Below are 18,199 nucleotides of genomic sequence, written 5' to 3' on the forward strand. Positions count from 1 at the left end.
TAGGCCCAGCGATTCTAGAGGCCCTAGGCCTTTTCCCTTTCCTGTTCGTGGTACTTATACCACTATTTTAGTATATGGTTTGATCGGCCACCAGGGCCTTTCCATATAAAGTGCAACTTCTGTATATTGTAATACTTTCTTGTTTAACGATTTGTGCTCCTGTGCTCATAAAGAGTCTAGGGGATACTTTGAGTAATAAATACATATATATTTTGAATATATATCTGTGTGGTGTCCTTTCATTGGTATAAAGGGGGGTTACATATGGTAAAACAGCTTGCTTAACACGCTTTAACGAGTTTAGCCTCAAAGACTGCTTAGCCTACGCTACCACTAGGGCAGCTAGTCCGAAAAGGTTGACTTACAACCACACCATAAGGGTTGCTTGGCATGGTACAAGGTGGTCGCTTTAACTAGGGAACATCATATACCAGGCCAACTTCTCACACTAGGCTTCACATTATCAAAGAGAGATATAGCTAGGGCCTGGAAGGCGGTGGTTGCCCCATCGGTCTCGTCCTGGAAAAATGGCTTAGACTTTAGTATGGGCCTTGAGCTCGCCATCTTTGAAGCTAGAGGGTGGCCTAGGAAGCACTATAAGATCTGGAAGCGCTGGGCAGATTATCGGGGTCTGGAGCTGGAACCCCCGAGTGTGGGCCGGGGTCGTGACCCAGAGTAGCCGGTTGACCTCTCCCGTTCCTTGCATTTCCCTATGTGTGGCTCACAATCCATCAATTGATAATGGTATGGTGGCTGTTGAGCTTTTGTGTGGACCGAGAGCAGCCTGGGTCAGCTATATGTTGTTTCAGAAAATGGAGACGGTGCATTGGGGGTGGGGAGGGAGGGAGGTGGGTGGTGGGTGGTTGGTTGGTTAAAGGAATTGATTCGATTTGTATCGCCTTTCATATTCTCCTGCTTTTCATAATGTAAAACGGTCAAAGTCATTGTTTTTTTTGTGTCTCTTATGCGGCAGTTGTCTCTGGGATTCAGAGGTCTGCATTATATGTGCTATTTTGACAAATAAAATCTGTTTAAAAAAAAAAAAAAGATATCGCCAAAGTTCACCTTTACCTTTCATTCCAACATGCCTGGTATGGCATGAAAGAGCGTACCTAAGATCAAAGTTTTAAGTCCAACTCAACCGTCTACAGAGTCTCTCTCCGTTGTGATTCCTCTAGTAGGAATTAAAGGTCAATATTAATATAACAATGTGGTATGGCTATACAGAAAGACCAGCATCAGAACTATTGTGTGCATCTATGAAAAGTGGACGTCACTAGAGTAGCCATCAACAAAGTATGACCCAACTTACTGTTAGATGATGTGTTTGATTTAAAAACGACCCTCCATATAGTATCATGTATATCTGACGGACAATAGTAACAAAAACGCTAGATACTGTGTAAACGAAGCAGGTCATGCGTCAAGGAAGAAAATATTAGTGAATACATTACGGGTAAAACAATAACTGTTCGTGAAATTTGGTCATATACATATATCGTATCTTAGGCAAGATGTAATTCCGGAATCTTGGGATGCCTCGGTGTTAAAAATTCTGCTTTATTTTTAGTGATCCACGCTGCTGTAGCAGCCTCCTTCACAAGTCTACAAATAGTACTTTGGAGTCTTGGTGTAGGATCACTCATGATGGGCTTGTATTATTTGGTGTCTTGTAACTGTCGCAAGCACGATAAGCAGTAGCATCCATCACAACAGTTGCTCCCCCTTTATCAGCTTGTTTAATAACAACAAGGGGGTCTGATCTCAGTTGTTGTGCACACTGTTCCTCTACTTTACTCATGTTGAAAAATGGTCTCCTGGCTTGACTTTTTTCAGTGTTAAGACTGTAAAACAGCTTTTTCAAAAGTTGCTACCTTTGATGGCAGTTATTTTATTGTGGGTAGAAATGTCGACTTATTCCTCAGGCCAGTATTGCATGAATTTTCAGGCCCATTGTAAATCGAATTTTCGAAGAAAAAGGAAAGTCGAATTTTACGAAATACAGCAAAAAGTTCTTGGTGTGCTTTAAAATCATCACCCATGTGAGTAGGTACAAACCCTAATCCCTTCTCAAGAATAGTGGTTTCTAAAGGGGTCAGAATTTTCTGACTCAAGTTGACTATCAGGTCATTATGGCACTGGTGGATACGCCTGTCATGCTCCGCGTGATCCGTTGTTCCAGTAGGGGATCCCACTGTATCTGAGATTTCTGTTGTTGAGGTTGCGTGTCTTGAGAACGACCTCCTTTGGCTCTTCGCCGACCTCTTCGACCCCTGTCCTGACCTAAAAAAGGTATTTGATAACCTGGTCCTTGATAGGGGAAAGGTGGCAGTGGCTGTGGCTGAAACTGCCATGGTTGTGGTGGCCACCACGGAACCGAAGGTGGCATATGGTTAAAATTGCGACTTCCCCTCATCTGTCTAAGATTATGTGGAGTCTCAGAATCACTGGAGGCAGAGTCCTCTGACTGACTCCAGTCATCTGAATTAGATGTCCATTCGTCTGTGTTACAACGCCATCCACGTGCTCCTCTACGATTTGTTTTCTTCAATGGCTTTACAGTATATTAATCAGGGATGTATGGTTAGATCTTTTCTTGAGTGAACCTTTCCATATCTTTTTTTAGTTTATTCACTTTATTTAATAAGATCATTCTGTGTTTCATTGAGAACTTTGGTAATTTCCTCCAGACATTTTTTGTAAAAAGTAATTTGCGCAGAGCACTTCAACTGGTTTTCCAATGTTTGGATTTCAATTATCAAGAGATCTGACGTTTCTTTTCCTGTATTTATTAATAGAACCAGCCAGTCTCTAGAGCATTTCCATGTGATCTTGGACCACTTGATCTTAAAAACCTTATTATCAAGAAACAATTTAGGTGCATTGGAGACGACAAGACCATGTGGGGCTATATTGGCTCTTAAATATTCAGTTAAAATAGCTGCATGTTATGTTGTCTGTATGTGTTGTCTCTTTAAACTAGTGAGTTTGTTCCACTCTTCTGAGAGTGAAAGTGTCTGTGTGATCCGAGTGTCTAGAATGCTGGGTGTTTGCAATATGGCCTGTACCATATCGTCATCAAAGGCTAAGCCTGTATTCTAAGTCGTGGTGCCCAATCAAAATTAGAATCTATCCACAGAAGAAACTCCACAGCCCAACTAAAAGCTTGAAAAGACCACTGTGGGAAAAAGAACATATAAAAATGTAATGACCCACAGACCTAAGACATAAGACTGTACTAATATGTATCACACACAAGGGGGTCTCAAGGAAGTCTACACAACAGCATAGCTAAATCTATCCTATATATCTTCCATAATAACAACTCATACTGAAGGTCTAAGGAAAAAATATCCAAAGGAAGAGAGGTGAAAAGGATGAGAGGTGGGGGGCACAACATTGTTGTGGACGAAAACTCTCACTCACCCGAGGGTGACATGCTTCATCATTGGGTTTCTCCAACACACAGGGACCGCAAGGTACCCCATGTGGGCTACAACTTCCCCGAAAGGGAAGGGGCTGGAGTGTAAGGCATGTAGTATTATCAATACCTCAAGGGGGCAATGAGGGGCAGAGTGCAAAAAGAAAGAAAATGTGAAGTTGTGTATTAAAAACTATCTCCGTAGGGGTAGCGACTTTATTATTCCATCCTACGGGATAGTAGATAAAAACAGGTGAGCTAGGGTTGAAAACAAATACCCAAGTAATTGGTCAACATGTTTCTGCCTCAATGACAATGTAGTTCTAGGCACTCGTCAGGACCAGTGTTTAGCAGTCACTCTGCTTACATAATCAATACGATCGGTCAGAAGGCACTGTAAAAATAATACAACATTTTTTAATTTATATAAGATATCACCAAAGTGCACCTTCACCTTTCATTCCAACATGCCGGGTATGGCATAAAAGATCTTACCTAAGATCAAAGTTTTAAGTCCAGCTCAACCGTCTACAGAGTCTCTCTCTGTTGCGATTCCTCTAGTAGGAATTAAAGGTCAATATTAATATAACAATGTGGTATGGCCATACAGAAAGACGGGCATCAGAACTATTGTGTTAGCAACTATGAAAAGTGGATGTCACTAGAGCAGCCATCAACAAAGTGTGACCCAACATAGCGTTAGATAATGTGCTTGAGTTAAAAACGACCCTCCATATTGTATCACATATATCTGAGGGACAATAGTAACATAAACGCTAGATACTGTGTAAACGGAGCAGGTCATGCGTCAAGGAAGGTAATCCTAGATAAACCTTATTATCACAAAAACATGGGTCCCATTGATACAGTCCTGTTCTACAGAGAACGGAGGGTGTTCAGATTGGGCAGCCACCAGACAGGCCTGAATGATGATATACCATGGTGTACTGTTTGAGGGATGGATAGATAGACATACATTATGGCATGCAGCTGCAAGCCCCTTTACATGTCCTTCCAACCCAATATTTGTGTTACACTACTAGATATTACAGGAGCACCTTCTACATATCACCTAACGCTGAACTCCTTCCTTAGTTATTCTTATTCTTTTTGAAGTATACCCCCCTTTTTGTGAGGTAATCCTACTCTCTTTGTTAGATATTCCTGACATGTTGGGACACTGAAACACAGTAGACGTAATCAATTACTCTTATCGAGGACGAATGATTAATTAATACGATCCTTGAAGACTGATTACACCATTTTGGCCTATATTGACCTTAGTTTTAGTTTTTACTTTTGATGCAATTGTGGGCTTTGTGCCTAGTTGAAGTTTGGACTTTATTTATACACATACTGCTTTTTACGCTTTTGTTTTAGTTAGTCCATTGGCCTTGCATTTTAATGTTGAAGGCAAGTCCGTTTGTTCTGACATTATGGCAGTCAGCCAAACTAGACCAAAGAGAGACTCTACCTGTATCAATTCTAAGGGTGCTTTAAGTCACCTATTTCCGTTAACCGCTCTTGCTAAGCCACCGCAATCAGTAACAGTATTCAAAGAAGCATAGTCATTGACTAATTTATTATTTTTTGACTTTTCTGTACATAAACATTAATACATTCATGAGGACAAATCGTGACTATACAGTTTCAGTGAAATTCATTGGATCCCATTGACAAACAGTTTATTCATCAGCATACAATCACTTTCATACCCACAGCATACTCACGCCAAATCACCAATGCATACATCGCATATATACAAAAGCAGCATAATACGCACTGAGTCCCCTCTCACTGCGTGTTCATGGACAAAAACAATTATTTCAAATAGGGGGATACCAGAATACACAATAAAGAGATACCAGAATACACAATGTTTTTTTCTGGTTTTAGCCGGAAGTTTGGTATCATAACACAAAAATGTTTTATAAGTGATTACATTCATACAAAACACAATTCCCAAATCGAAAATCAAAATGCAGAATAAATGAACGGAGGGGACTGGTTCGGAGCGCCGACGCGCGTTTCGGTGGAACCCTTTATTCTTTTGGGGTATCACCTTCCTCAGGGCGCATGTAGGGAATTTTCAATTAAAAAAGGCAATGGGACCTGTGGAACTCAGTTGGGAGAATGCTGATATAGCTGGAATTCTCCCAGTCTTAGAAACAATTGAAAGTGTTGAAAAAGGCAGACTGTGCCCAAAAATTGAAGGACGAGGTTCTACGGTCGGTGTTTAAATCCAATAGAAAAGAACCCCAAAGGGCATAGGGCAAAAAGCTTGGCCTATAGTATTTGCTGAGGTCGTCCTAGTAAAATTCATTAATATCACACGAATTATGGGACTGATGCCGGATACAGCTTGGAGGATTTAGCGGAAATGGTGCTCGTACAAGCAGCTTCAAGAGGCAGACTCGCGCTCCATTCCGTGGGTGTTAAGCTTACAAGCAGCTTAAAATAATTCCCTGAATGTGCAAATGAAAGTAACCCACGTCAGCATCATTGTGTTCCAAATCACCATGGCGACTGAACGGGTGATCGGTATTACATTTACGTAACGGCTAAACGTCATCTCCTGACGCCAATACCTCCGAGTATGAATACATATACGAGAATAGATGAGCCGCTCGGCACTCCTGCCAGAGTCTACCGTGAATTCCGCGGCGATATCCGAGGTGAGCGGTTGCCTTTAGAGATTATGATAGGGACACGGATGTAGTTAGTTTTCTGACAACAGGCATTCAGTATATCACGTATGTATATGACCAAGTTTCACTAACACGAACAGGTTTTGTTTTACCCGTAATGTATTCTCTAATATTTTCTTCCTTGACGCATGACCTGCTCCGTTTACACAGTATCTAGCGTCTTTGTTTCTATTGTCCCTCAGATGTACGTGATACTATATGGAGAGTCGTTTTTAACCCAAGCACATTATCTAATGCTAAGTTGGGTCACACTTTGTTGATGGCTACTCTAGTGACATCCACTTTTCATAGATGCTAACACAATAGTTCTGAAGCTGGTCTTTCTGTATGGCCATACCACATTGTTATATTAATATTGACCTTTAATTCCTACTAGAGGAATCACAACGGAGAGAGACTCTGTATACGATTGAGCTGGACGTAAAACTTTGATCTTAGGTAAGATCTTTTATGCCATACCAGGCATGTTGGAATGAAAGGTAAAGGTGCACTTTGGTGAGATCTTATTTTAATTAAAAAATGTTGTATTATTTTTACAGTGCCTTCTGACCAATCGTATTGACTGATTCCGCGATTGAGTGTCAAGAATTGTGGCCTAAGTATAATTTCACTCCTTTTTTATCACTTTACACAAATTATGTAAGCAGGGTGACTGCTAAACACTGGTCCTGATGAATGCCTAGAACTACATTGTCACCGAGGCAGAAACATGTTGACCAATTACTAGGTTATTGGTTTTCAACCCTACATCACCTGTTTTTATCTACTATCCCATAGGATGGAATAATAAAGTTGTTGCCCCTACGGAGATAGTTTTTAATACACCACTTAACATTTTCTTTCTTTTTGCACTCTGCTCCTCATTGCCCCCTTGAGGTTTTGATAATACTACGTGCCTTACACTCCCGCTCCTTCCCTTTCGGGGAAGTTGTAGCCCACATGGGGTACCTTGTGGTCCCCGTGTGTTGGGGAAACTCAATGATTAAGCATGTCACCCTCGGGTGAGTGAGGGTTTTTGTCCACAACACTGTTGTGCCCACCACCTCTCTTCCTTTACACCTCTCTTCCTTTGGATATTTTTTCCTTAGACCTAAACATCCTATATTCAGTGTGAGTCATTATATATATATATATGCGACACATACTTACAGGGTCTTTCAGTCAGCCCCATTTATCCGTTGATGTGTTGATCCGCACAGCATGGGCACAGGGTCAGCCCATTGACAGAACAGACATCACTGCAGCATGTATCATCATATATTTGATCTGCTCTGGCTCCAAAAGTAAGAACTCGTAGATCCGCTACTGTTGAGCAGCATCATATGAATCGGTGAGTGGCACTGCAGGGAAAAAAGTATATAGATTCAGAATGGCAGCTAAAAAAGGTTTTATGCTGAAATATGCTTATCCATCAGGAAGAGCATACCGGAGGTAGTTTGTCTATTGTAAGTTTACATAGCGATACAATTTAAATCAGTTTTACATGCAAGTCACGTTGTTGCAGAGTGAAAAATTAAATAGCCCGTCTGTAAAAATAGTGATGGGCTACTAAATGTTCTCATAGGCTGATGACTCTTAGACATACAGAGACCTTATGCTTAATGAGTGCTGTTACATTGGCCTTCATTACACCTCTGATAGCATACTTCGTAGCAAGATACAAACAAATACCACTGTTTGAATTGATCCACTTTGTAAGAAAAAGACACACAGATGACAGACGGAATGACGAGCAAATCAAACATGTTTTTTACAGAGTTTTATATAGCGCGAACTTGACCCGAATCGGGTATCAGAGCGCTTTACATAACACCAGTTGCATTACATGAGGACACATTTGTTTTGGTTAGGCACGGGGAAATTAAGTGATTTGCCCAGAATCACAGTATGTTCAGCATCATTGCTGAGACTCGAACCCAGTTGCCCAGATTCGAGGTCGGACGCCCTAGCTGTTAGGCCAATTCCTCACCCCCAGTCAATAGATCTGGGTTAAATCCATCGTTCTTTTGCTCACCATGCCACCCCAGTTTAGACCCAGCCATATGCAAATCATTCTTGACCCTGTGCCTCATGGTAACAATCCAGACCGAACTGCCAAGCCAGGTCCTCCCTGTACCGGAAACAAGCATCCTGGGACCAGTTTCAGGGCATCACCCCTCATCAGCCAGGCTAGCTTGAAGCCAGAAGCACAGGGTCCATTAATTGTTCTTTTTGCTTTTGTCACCCCGAGTGGGACGGGTATACTCAGACGTGGGTCTCATGCGCTCCATGCCACTGGAGTCAAGCTATCCTGGCTGATGAGGAGTGAAACTCCGAAACCGGTCCTAGAATGCCTGTGTCCAGTCCAGGGAGGACTGGCCTGGCAGTTCGGGCTGGACTGTTCCCTTTGGGTGCAGGGTCAAGACTGATTTGCATATGACTGGGTTCAAACTGGAATGGCATAGGGAGCAAAAAAATGATGGATTTAGGCCCAGATCTCTGTACGGGGTGAATGTATGACATTGTTCTGCATTCTTTCCATCAATTGTTCTTTTTCCACTTTGCAAGGTTACCTCCAAACTTTTTCCCTTCACTCCTCCTGTTTTTTTTTGTTGCCATTTGGACTTTGTACACTATAACACTGCTAACCAGTGGTAACGTGTGTGCTCTCGAGTTTAAGCATAATAATATTGGCTTATACCCAGTTGGCACATTGAATTTACCTTTAAGTCCATAGTAAAGTGGGAATCCATGTACCCAGGGCCTGTAAATTAAATGGTACTAATGGGCCTACACCACTTATTGTGCCACCCACTTAAGTACCCTTTTTAAACATGTCTCAAACCTGGCATTGCAGTCTGTGTGCAGTTTTAAACTGCCATTTCGACCTGGCAAAATAAACCTTTTTTGCCAGGCCTAAACTTTATTTTTAATACATATAAGTGACACCTAGGCTAGGCCCTAAAGAGCTCATAGGCCTGGGTGCATTGTATTTAAATAGTTGGATATGCACTTTTAAATTTAACATGTCCTGGCAGTGAAAAACTTTAACATACATTTTTCACTTCTGTAAGGCCTACGTCTCCTATAGGGTAATATTAGGTTACCTTATTACATATAATAAGTGATACATTTTCTTTGGGAGCAGGTCCAAATGTCCTGTTTGGTGTCTAATCAATTGTAATTTAAAACCCTCTTTAGTGGTAAAGTCAGATTTTAAGATTTCTGAAAATGCAACTTTTAAAAAGTTGGCATTTTCTTGTCCCGATCATTTGGTGCCTGTTTGCTGGGTCACATGGCTAGATGTATTTGGCAGTTGGCCTTTGTTTATTCCTCCCAGACAGTATCACAAAGGGGGGGGGGGTTGCATGTTGGCAAGATGGGTCATCCTGACCTGGTAGGAGGGGCGGAGCTGTCACCTATTTCATATGCACTTCAAAGGGGCTGCCTCAGCACACACACAAAGAACTTTACACTAGCCTTTTGTGATTGCAGACCTCCTGGAACCAGGCGCAGGGAGGGTAGTAAATCCACAACCAGATGTGGGGAGGAAGTTATTCTCACTTCAAAGCTGGGACTGGTATAAAATGTGGACCCTTGGCTGGCATCAGTTGAATTTCTCCTGCTAAATTCTGAAGTGTTGAGTTCTGCACACTGGACCTTGAGAAGCTAACTTTTTCAGCAGAACTAACCTGGTCCCTGTATCTGGATCGTGGCTGTTGCTTGAGAGGGTCTTTCCTCCTCCTCCCCCCTCCACCAACAATCCAATTCTCACAACCACTAAACAGATCAATGTGCATCATATATATATATTCTGCGTAGGGAAGTAAAACAATGACATTTGATTCTGGGGCCATAGCCGCTGATTTGTGGCCCAGCTGCTGGCTCACAAGAATGTCGGACCTTTTAAGATTGTGTACTTTTCGCTATGTTGATTCTGTTTGTTTGCCTGTACCCTTCTTGCTGCATAAACTGTAAAGCGCTCTGATACCCTTGGTAGTCATGTTCGCGCTATATAAAACTTTATAAATAAATAAATACATGACTCACTATGCAGTTTTAGTCACTTCTTTTTTAGGTCTCGGCTCGAAGGCTGCGCTTGCGCAGTCTCGATCTGAGATTTAATGACTTGGAGAAGAGGGGCTTGAACCCGCCCCTCTTCTCCCCTGTTCTCCATTGGCTGGCCTCTTCAATGCTGGCCAGCCATTGGAGAAGAGGTCCCGTCACTCCGATCAGGCCCCGTCCTTTTCGGATCGGGGGGCGTGTTTTTTGCAGAAAATTTAATTATCTCCACCAGCCAATGGCAAGAGGAGATAACAGCAAAACACGCCCCCGAATCCGAAATCGCCGCTGCCTCTCTCCGAGGCATTTCTGCTCTGCCTCGGAAAAAGGCAGTAGTGTGCTTGCAGTGGAGAAGTCTTTTGAATTTGGATAGCATTAGTTCGAGTTCGCCACAGACCACAAAAGTGAGTAAAATTATTTTAAACACAATGTGTTTTAGAAAAAATAATATCAAAGAGTGCAGTATTTAAGAATGCTAAATATTAAAGAGATGTTGTCGTCGGCGTCGGGTGAATGGCAAAGATGTGTATATGTAGTCGGAGGAGGGGTGGGCAGACTCCAGCTCTGTCTTTGAAGGGTGAGACACGCTCCCTTGCTCCGTGCTCTCGCTTCACAGGGCCTGCTCCGGAGTGAGGAGAGGGCCTCGAGCTCCAGCCGCGTTCCTCTCCGTCCGGTGTCACCGAATTCCCTAAATAAGAGAAGAGACGGGTGGGGGAGGGCGCGAGATAGCGGAAGAGCACACCCTGCGGCCCCATGTTTGGGCTGCGCCACTACCCTCCTGCGCACTTTCTCTCTCTCTGCCGGGATCCCTGCGTGGTCTCCGGAGAGCAGGGTATCTGTTTAGATTCAAGCTCTAAATTTAGCCCTGATTGCCTGTTGTTCGCTCCCCTCCCACATCCTCCTGCTGTTGTGCCGTTTGTTAGGTCACTCCCTGGCCTCTGTTGATGCTCTCAGCTGGGGCTGGACTGTCCCACTGCGGACTCTTGTGCGAGGGGGGCTGTGCGCAGGAGGGTAAGGGGCTGTGGGTGGGAGGTAAAGGAGGGGTGCAAGGACTGCTCTGGCGGACGACCCTCACCTGCTGCGAAGATGGAGGTAAAGTGCCTTTTCCTCTTGAAAATGTATTATGTCGGCCCTTCACTAAAAGCATGCGTTCTGGCGTCACAGAGCAGAGCTGTAATACTTGTGTTTCTTTCGTCGACACCACCACAAACGCACTGTTTTTGAGAATAGTTTGCATCTCGAACGTATTCAAGTTATCATCATCCGACGGATGAACGGCTGAGCCAGCACTACTGAGATTTACACTAAAGCTGAGCTAATTGCAATTTACTTTTGAGTGAGCAAAGCGTCTACGGTGCCTACCGCATACGGATTTAACTCTATGCGCTGAAGTGCATCGCGGACGCGTAGAACGATGTCGACTGCTACGGGTAGGGTGACTACATGGCCCCATCGCCCTTCTTTTCATTTCCTGGCCTTTGCTTTTACATGTCATTGTTATCAGGGGTGGTGGTCCCGTTAAAATGAACCAAGACTACAACTCCCAGGATGCACTGGTAAAAGAAAAGGCCACGAATGGGAAAGTGATATTCCGGTGACATGGAACTATCTTGGGTGTGAGAGCAAGGATGGCACTCTACTGGTCACGGAAGAAGACCCTCCCCTTGGTTGCAGGAGTTCAAATGGTTTCTGGGCGCTACTGGTTTCGACATCGGGGGCTTGGGTGGCCGTTGTTTATTTAGCATGGCCAATGAAGCGCTTTGCGCAGGGCAGAGGGTACTCTAAGCCCATTTACAAGAGCTCATGGGGTGCAGTCGTGCTGTTAACAGAGAAATGCGAACATTTCACAGCAGAGCAGCTACCAGGGGGTGGGAGATGAGGGGGTCGCTTGATTTCTCTTCTTAATGTCATGTTAAGAGGATAATATTTTTAGCACAGAAACAAGAACGGTGAAGATAGTGACGCATTAGGTATATATTTTACGCCCGGAAGTAAACATCCAAACTTCTGGTGCAACTTTTCAAGAGGGGTCAGTGGGCTCAGCGCCTGCTGCGGAGATTGGTGTGTATGTTGAGGGGCAGAGGTCCGAACTTCATAAGGCCTACTCAGCCTTTCATCTTTCTAAGGTTGATAGTGTTCAATACACAGCTGTATAATGACAGCAGGTAGTCTGTAAACTCCAATCAACAATCAGTGTGACGTGAATCGTCACAAGCCTTGCAAAGGGCCAGATTTGTACACAGAGTGTAACAGCTGCATGGGATCACACTTGTATGCTTGTGATTGGGAGGGTTTGGGGAATAGAAGCACAGGACCATACCGTGATTTGCCCAGGATCCCATGATGTAGTCTCGAGGGGTGGGGGTGAAGCAGAAGCCGTCCTTATGTAATATTTGTTCTCCAAAGGGGGCATTAGCAGTGACCACACCCCCACGAGACTACGTCCAGCTTCTCCCTCTTTGCTTATCTTCAAATAATGTTTGGAACATTATATACACTTCGTAAAAACAAACTTCTGGTTGTTTTGCAAAGGTGTGTGGATGTCACGGAAAATCTACGTTTTTTCAGTAGCCTTCGAAGAGGGCTTTGTAGCCTGTAAAGCTGTCACCTTTGTATTTGTTTTCAACTGTTCCAGTAGCGGGTATCAAAACCTGAAGCATCCGAAACAAGCATTTACAATGCAATGGTCTCGGCATTGTTAAAGTTAGAGCTATTGGCATTGCTCATGACATTATTTTTGTCTTTAAAACATCTCTCTCTCTCTCACAAAAATAAGACTTATTTTTGTGAGAGAGAGACAGATGTTTTAAAAACAAAAATAATGTCATGAGCAATGCCAATAGCTCTAACTTTAACAATGCCGAGACCATTGCATTGTAAATGCTTGTTTTAAGTGCTTTGGAGTTAGCATCGGCAGCAAATATTTTCGTGGGTGTCTGTTTCCCTCACGCACAACAATGCATGTAGCCGTTTCTAAATGTTTTATTTTGTGATCTTCACCAAATTATCAACGCATGGGAGTTTATGTATAGAAAACTAAAATCGAAACAGACAAAGCATGTCTGAAGTCAACTTTAAAAACGCCGCCTAGGCTTCCCATTAAGGACACGTGAAACATGTCAGCAGATGTAATGGATAAAAAATGAAACAAAAAATGAGTGTGGGAAATAAAGAGGTTGGAAGAAAAAACGCTTTATAATAAGCAGTGCAATCGGAGTGGATATTTTGGGGGGCGTGAGGATTCCAGATCGTTGTTGCTCTGAGTAACGGTGGAGGGGTTTGTTATGTTAAAAAGGGTGAAAGGCTGCCAGACAGTGACAGAGGTCAAAGGATTAGCGTGTGACAATAAGCATTGGGCAGGAAAATGCTAAACTAGGGCTAATTTTTCTTGCTCCCACCTGTGCTTTCTGTCAAATAAAAGCCGTGCGGCGGTGACACAGTGAGACTCGCAGAGACAGAGGTTAATGGGTAACACCGGGTCCCTTGTCCAAAGCATCGAAGCGTGCACCCTGTCCCGCAGCCCAGTTGTAGTTGACTAGGCCCACAAGGCACCCAGACCACAGGGGCATTTTTGAGACCGGACCACTTGTTTCCTTATGTTTGAACAGCTTTAAACTATTACTTCAAGCCCGCGTGTACAGTGCATGCATATATTTAAAAACCTATTTCACTAGGAGAGACGATTACCAATCTTCCATCAGCCTGATGGCTATTTATTGTATTTTCGAGCGAGGGAACCCTTGCTCTAGCTAAAGCATTCAGTCTGGGTTTATTTTTTTATGAGCTTCCAACTTTCATAAGCGCTAATACTGTGTTTGCTGACCCTAAAATGTTTTGACTCTGTGATTGGGCTGTTTTTAATCAGGATCATTCACTGATGAAAGGCGACGCTAATTTTGAAAATTATACATTCGTGATAGGAATGTACTCTCTCTAAATTGCAGGAAATGTGAAGCAGATTTGTACCTGTTTGTTAATTAAAATGAAAGTGTTCTACATTGTGTGGCATCATCTCCGATATCTGGAAAGACGGCTTCTATCTGCTGTTGTGACTATAGTTATTGATGTGTAATTTTCAAGCGTTTTAAAACTATTTATTATGTTAGTATCTTTTGGTAAACTAAAGAAATACATGTTATCAGTGCAGAGAAATAGATGTTAAGAGTCTGCAGAAGTTTCTGTGTGTTAATGAATGCGTTTTGAATGTTACACACTGATTGTTGAAAATATGCTTTGAAATATTTACATTTAATAAGAGTTACATTGCATCTCGGTTTACCCGTAATTACCTTTATCATTCCTTTTTTAAATAAAATTGTTGTTGTCTTCTGTAAAATACTGTGGATCTGAGACATTTTTTGCAAACAATATCATGGAATTTAACGTGATCTTGAGATATATTCAAGATAGTGAGAAATCTAATTCACACGTTTTATTCCCTTAATTTGGAAAAAATGCTAATTACTAATGGCTATGCACTGCGGGCCCCAGTATTTAAATATGATAAAAAGTGTTCTCACATAGAGTGAAAGGCATCATTTCGGTGGATGGTAAGTTTTTCTAGGCTTTGTCACAATGTGCATAATGAGATGAATTAAAAGTTAGGGTGGGCATATGTTCTCGAGGGAAAGTGGAAAATAAAGAAAGTGTCTGTCAATTCTGTTAGTTCACAGTGGTGGCCTGACAGAAAGAAACACATTTTGCGATTCTTAGTTACAGATAAAAAGAAAGGTCAAAGTTCACAGAGCTAGTTTATCGCTAAAGGTTCTCATGGATTTTTGTTTTCTCTCAGGTTTTCTGGGTTCATTGTTTAAATGGCCTCTTCCACTCAGTGATTCTGTTTTGGTTTCCATTAAAAGCCCTCCAGCATGGTAAGTAGCAAAGAAACAAAATATAGGACAAATGCATTGACCCTTTCGGCAAATTAGGAATCATTAGCTGTCCGGAATGCGCTGCATGTTGTTTTGTCGCATGGCTTTCTCTCCATAGGTTCCCAAGACTAAAAGCCCCCTCTGGCGAGGAAGGGTTGCCAGCACGGATTTAAAAATGAGATGAAGTTGTACCGGGCTCCCACATGCAGGATCACCCTCATTTTCTTATTGCACCTCTGCTCTTTCTTTTCCCCGTGAAAATAAGTCTGCTTTTCTGGGAGTTAACTCTCGGCACGCAGATAGTGTCTTGATGGACTGGTATGATTTATGTGGGTTTTGGTTTGGGGCTGTTTTGAGGTGAAAGGGTCTTCCTGATGGCTCTGCAGTCAGGGGTCCTTTTTTTCTGTGGGAGGTGCATGGTCGGGCTCGGCCACCATCTCCTCTCCTAGATGCTGTTATTATCATTCTCAGTGTAATGTCGATTATCTTTGCTCGAGTGAAGCTTGAAACTGTAATGTTTGTCCTACTAATGTACACTGATGTTGCCTGTTCGTTGTAACACTATTTGTAAATGTGAGAAGTAAACCACCTACGGCCTAACACTCCTGTTTGTAGTAAGAAGAGTGTCCATGTTTAGAGGCTGGCTCGTGCCTGCACCCCTAGACCATCACGGTTAGCACATATAGAATTCCTAGTGCGGGATCAACATGCACTCTGCACGTCTCGGGCTGCTTTGTGGTTTGTTTTATCACCGCTTGGAATTATCAGAATTATCAGAAAGCTGTGTTCACATCCAAATCTGGCCTGTAAAGAAGTCCCTGTGTTCACTGTGTTATTCTTGAAAGGTCCGTGTCATGAAGACACGCTGGCATCTTCTTTCATCATCAGTCTTGTAGATTCTGATAATACTTGTGAAAACCTGGTCCCCGGTTAGTCCTACATCCACATGTACACTCTTCTTCTTCAGCAGCTAACAAAGCATTAGCCTAGATCGTCTTGGATTTAGCATTATTGGTTGCTCACCAAAATACTACTTGTTTTATTACTATGTTTGCTTAGAGGATACTACAGCTCCAAGTTGTGGTTTTTTGGGGGGGAAGTGCTCAACACAGTGTGCTGGTAGTTAGCACATTGGGTGGCCTGTTTGCAAACAGAAGCCCACCTTCAATGGAAAGGTTTGGACACATTCTTACAGGAGCAAGAAATCCATAGCTGAAGGCTGATCTTCCTTCTCAGGGATTAGCTGGCAGGTCTTTAAAATCACCTTGAGGTGAGGGGCAATTAAAATCCTTCCAACAGCAGACCTTCATGAGGACAGGGCCATGCTGATGCTCCTCAGGACTGAAGTATTCTCAGCTGCTGCCACAGTGCTTGAGGCAGCTTAAGGAGGGATTGACTCACCCTTCGCTTTAAGTGTGACAACTGCCTCAACTTTTGCTCTCTCATTAGTGAGATCACTGATTGGTCTGCCTCTTCACCCGGCCTGCATCTGCAGTGCCGCTGATCTAGGTATGCTGCTAACCCTCAGATTCTGACCATGCTACATAGAGAATGCACAACTTGCCTCCCTTTTTACTATCTAAGTTGTTGGAAGCCCAGTGAGCTTTGAGGGAAGGGCCAGCTGCTGTTGATTACTATTAGACCTGGCACCATTGGCGTGGGTCTCCCATTTTTTGCTGTTGCCTCCTGTGTTGCCTCAGTGGCACAGTGCTAAGGGCACTGTGCCACTGCTATTCAGTGCCACAGTGCAAGTGCTCCCTATGTTAAAGTGATGTAATGGATTAGTGAGTGACTCCATGATTGGCTTATTTGGTGTATCTGTCATACCCTAGTACAGTGCACCGTGTGTGCCCAGGGTGTGTAAATCAAATGCTGCTGGTGGGCTTGCAGCACTGATTGTGCCACCCACTGGAGCAGTTTGTAAAGTGTGTCTCAGGCCTGCCATTGCAGTGCCTGTGTGCAGCCTAGTGCTGCCATGTTGACTTGATAAGTGCCACTTGCCAGTCCCTAAACCTTCCCTTTTCTACATGTTAGCCACTCCTAAAGTAGGCCCAAGGGTAGGGTGCGTTATATGTAAAAGGTAGGACATGCCCTGATGTGTGTGGCATGTCCTGAATAACAGCCAATTTCGTTTTTCACTATTGCAAGGCTACCTGTTCCCATAGGCCAGAATGGGCAGTTTGATTAGAACATCTTATAATCCTAACTGACCCAGGGAACATGGTAGAAAAACGAATTCAGTATGCTGGAACTCAGAATGATAAAATACATCTTTTAGTGAAGTTGGTTTTAACATTCTGTGTTCGAAAATACCACTTTTAGAAAGTAGGTATTTTCTTGCCTAACCATCCAAGCCTGCCTCTGCTAGGTTGTGTATTCCATGTCTGGTTTGTGAGTGACAGGGGATGGGGTGGCTCCAGGAGACAGGGTGAGTCAGCACTAGGCTTAATAGACCTATCTGCATTGGGAGTGGTGGGAGGAGTAGCACCTCGGTATTGAAAGGAAAAATGTCCTTTCTTGAGTCCCCTCACTCACCAGGGTTTCCCCACGGTGACATGCTTCATCATAGGGGCCATCCCAACCCGCTGCGGGTTGAGGCGTGCTACGACTTCTGACACTACGTAGGAGCACTGTTTTTGAGTGACTATGTGTAGTGCAGTGATGTGCGTGGAGTGGGTGAGTTAAAAATATCTAACTGGTGGGTAAAATTACTTTAATCGGCCCCCTAGTGGACGTCCACTAGGGACTCCTGACTCATAACCAACAGGTACCCTAGAGATCGACCCCGTTTTTAATATATCAACTAGGGGCCCGATTAAAGTAATTTTACCCACCAGTTAGATATTTTTAACTCACCCACTCCACGCAGGACATTTTCCTTTCAATACCGAGTTTTTTTACAATTGAGCAAAAAAACTTTGTCTGTAGCTAGGTTCTTTATAAAAAGGGAGACCCAGACCCCAGAACTTAAGATCACTTCTGGGAATCAAGACGAACCTTTACTGTGGAGAAGAACCGGCAAGCTGAAGTAGGAGACTGCCCCTGTGCTGTGTGTTTGGGGGTTGGCCTGCAGTGGTTGCTTCATTGCCGAAGAAAGGAGAAAAAGGACTGTGTGTGCTTTCATCATCTTGAAGAAGAATCTCCAAGGGCTTGAACTG

General features: G+C 43.3%; 1 protein-coding gene across 6 annotated transcripts in view; it reads left to right on the forward strand.

Annotated features, from left to right (window-relative positions):
* The window catches only part of ATP8A1 (ATPase phospholipid transporting 8A1), a 1,017,459-nt gene that overhangs the window by 730,152 nt on the left and 269,108 nt on the right, over nt 1-18,199 (forward strand). For all 6 annotated transcript variants that reach the window (XM_085642166.1, XM_085642168.1, XM_085642167.1 and 3 more), the window contains one exon: nt 14,963-15,041. In XM_085642166.1, the coding sequence (XP_085498292.1) occupies nt 14,963-15,041 (79 nt within the window). The remainder of the gene's footprint in view (nt 1-14,962; nt 15,042-18,199) is intronic.

Source organism: Triturus cristatus, chromosome 2_2, assembly GCF_964204655.1.
Source record: "Triturus cristatus chromosome 2_2, aTriCri1.1, whole genome shotgun sequence".
In the NCBI taxonomy this organism is placed as follows: domain Eukaryota; kingdom Metazoa; phylum Chordata; class Amphibia; order Caudata; family Salamandridae; genus Triturus; species Triturus cristatus.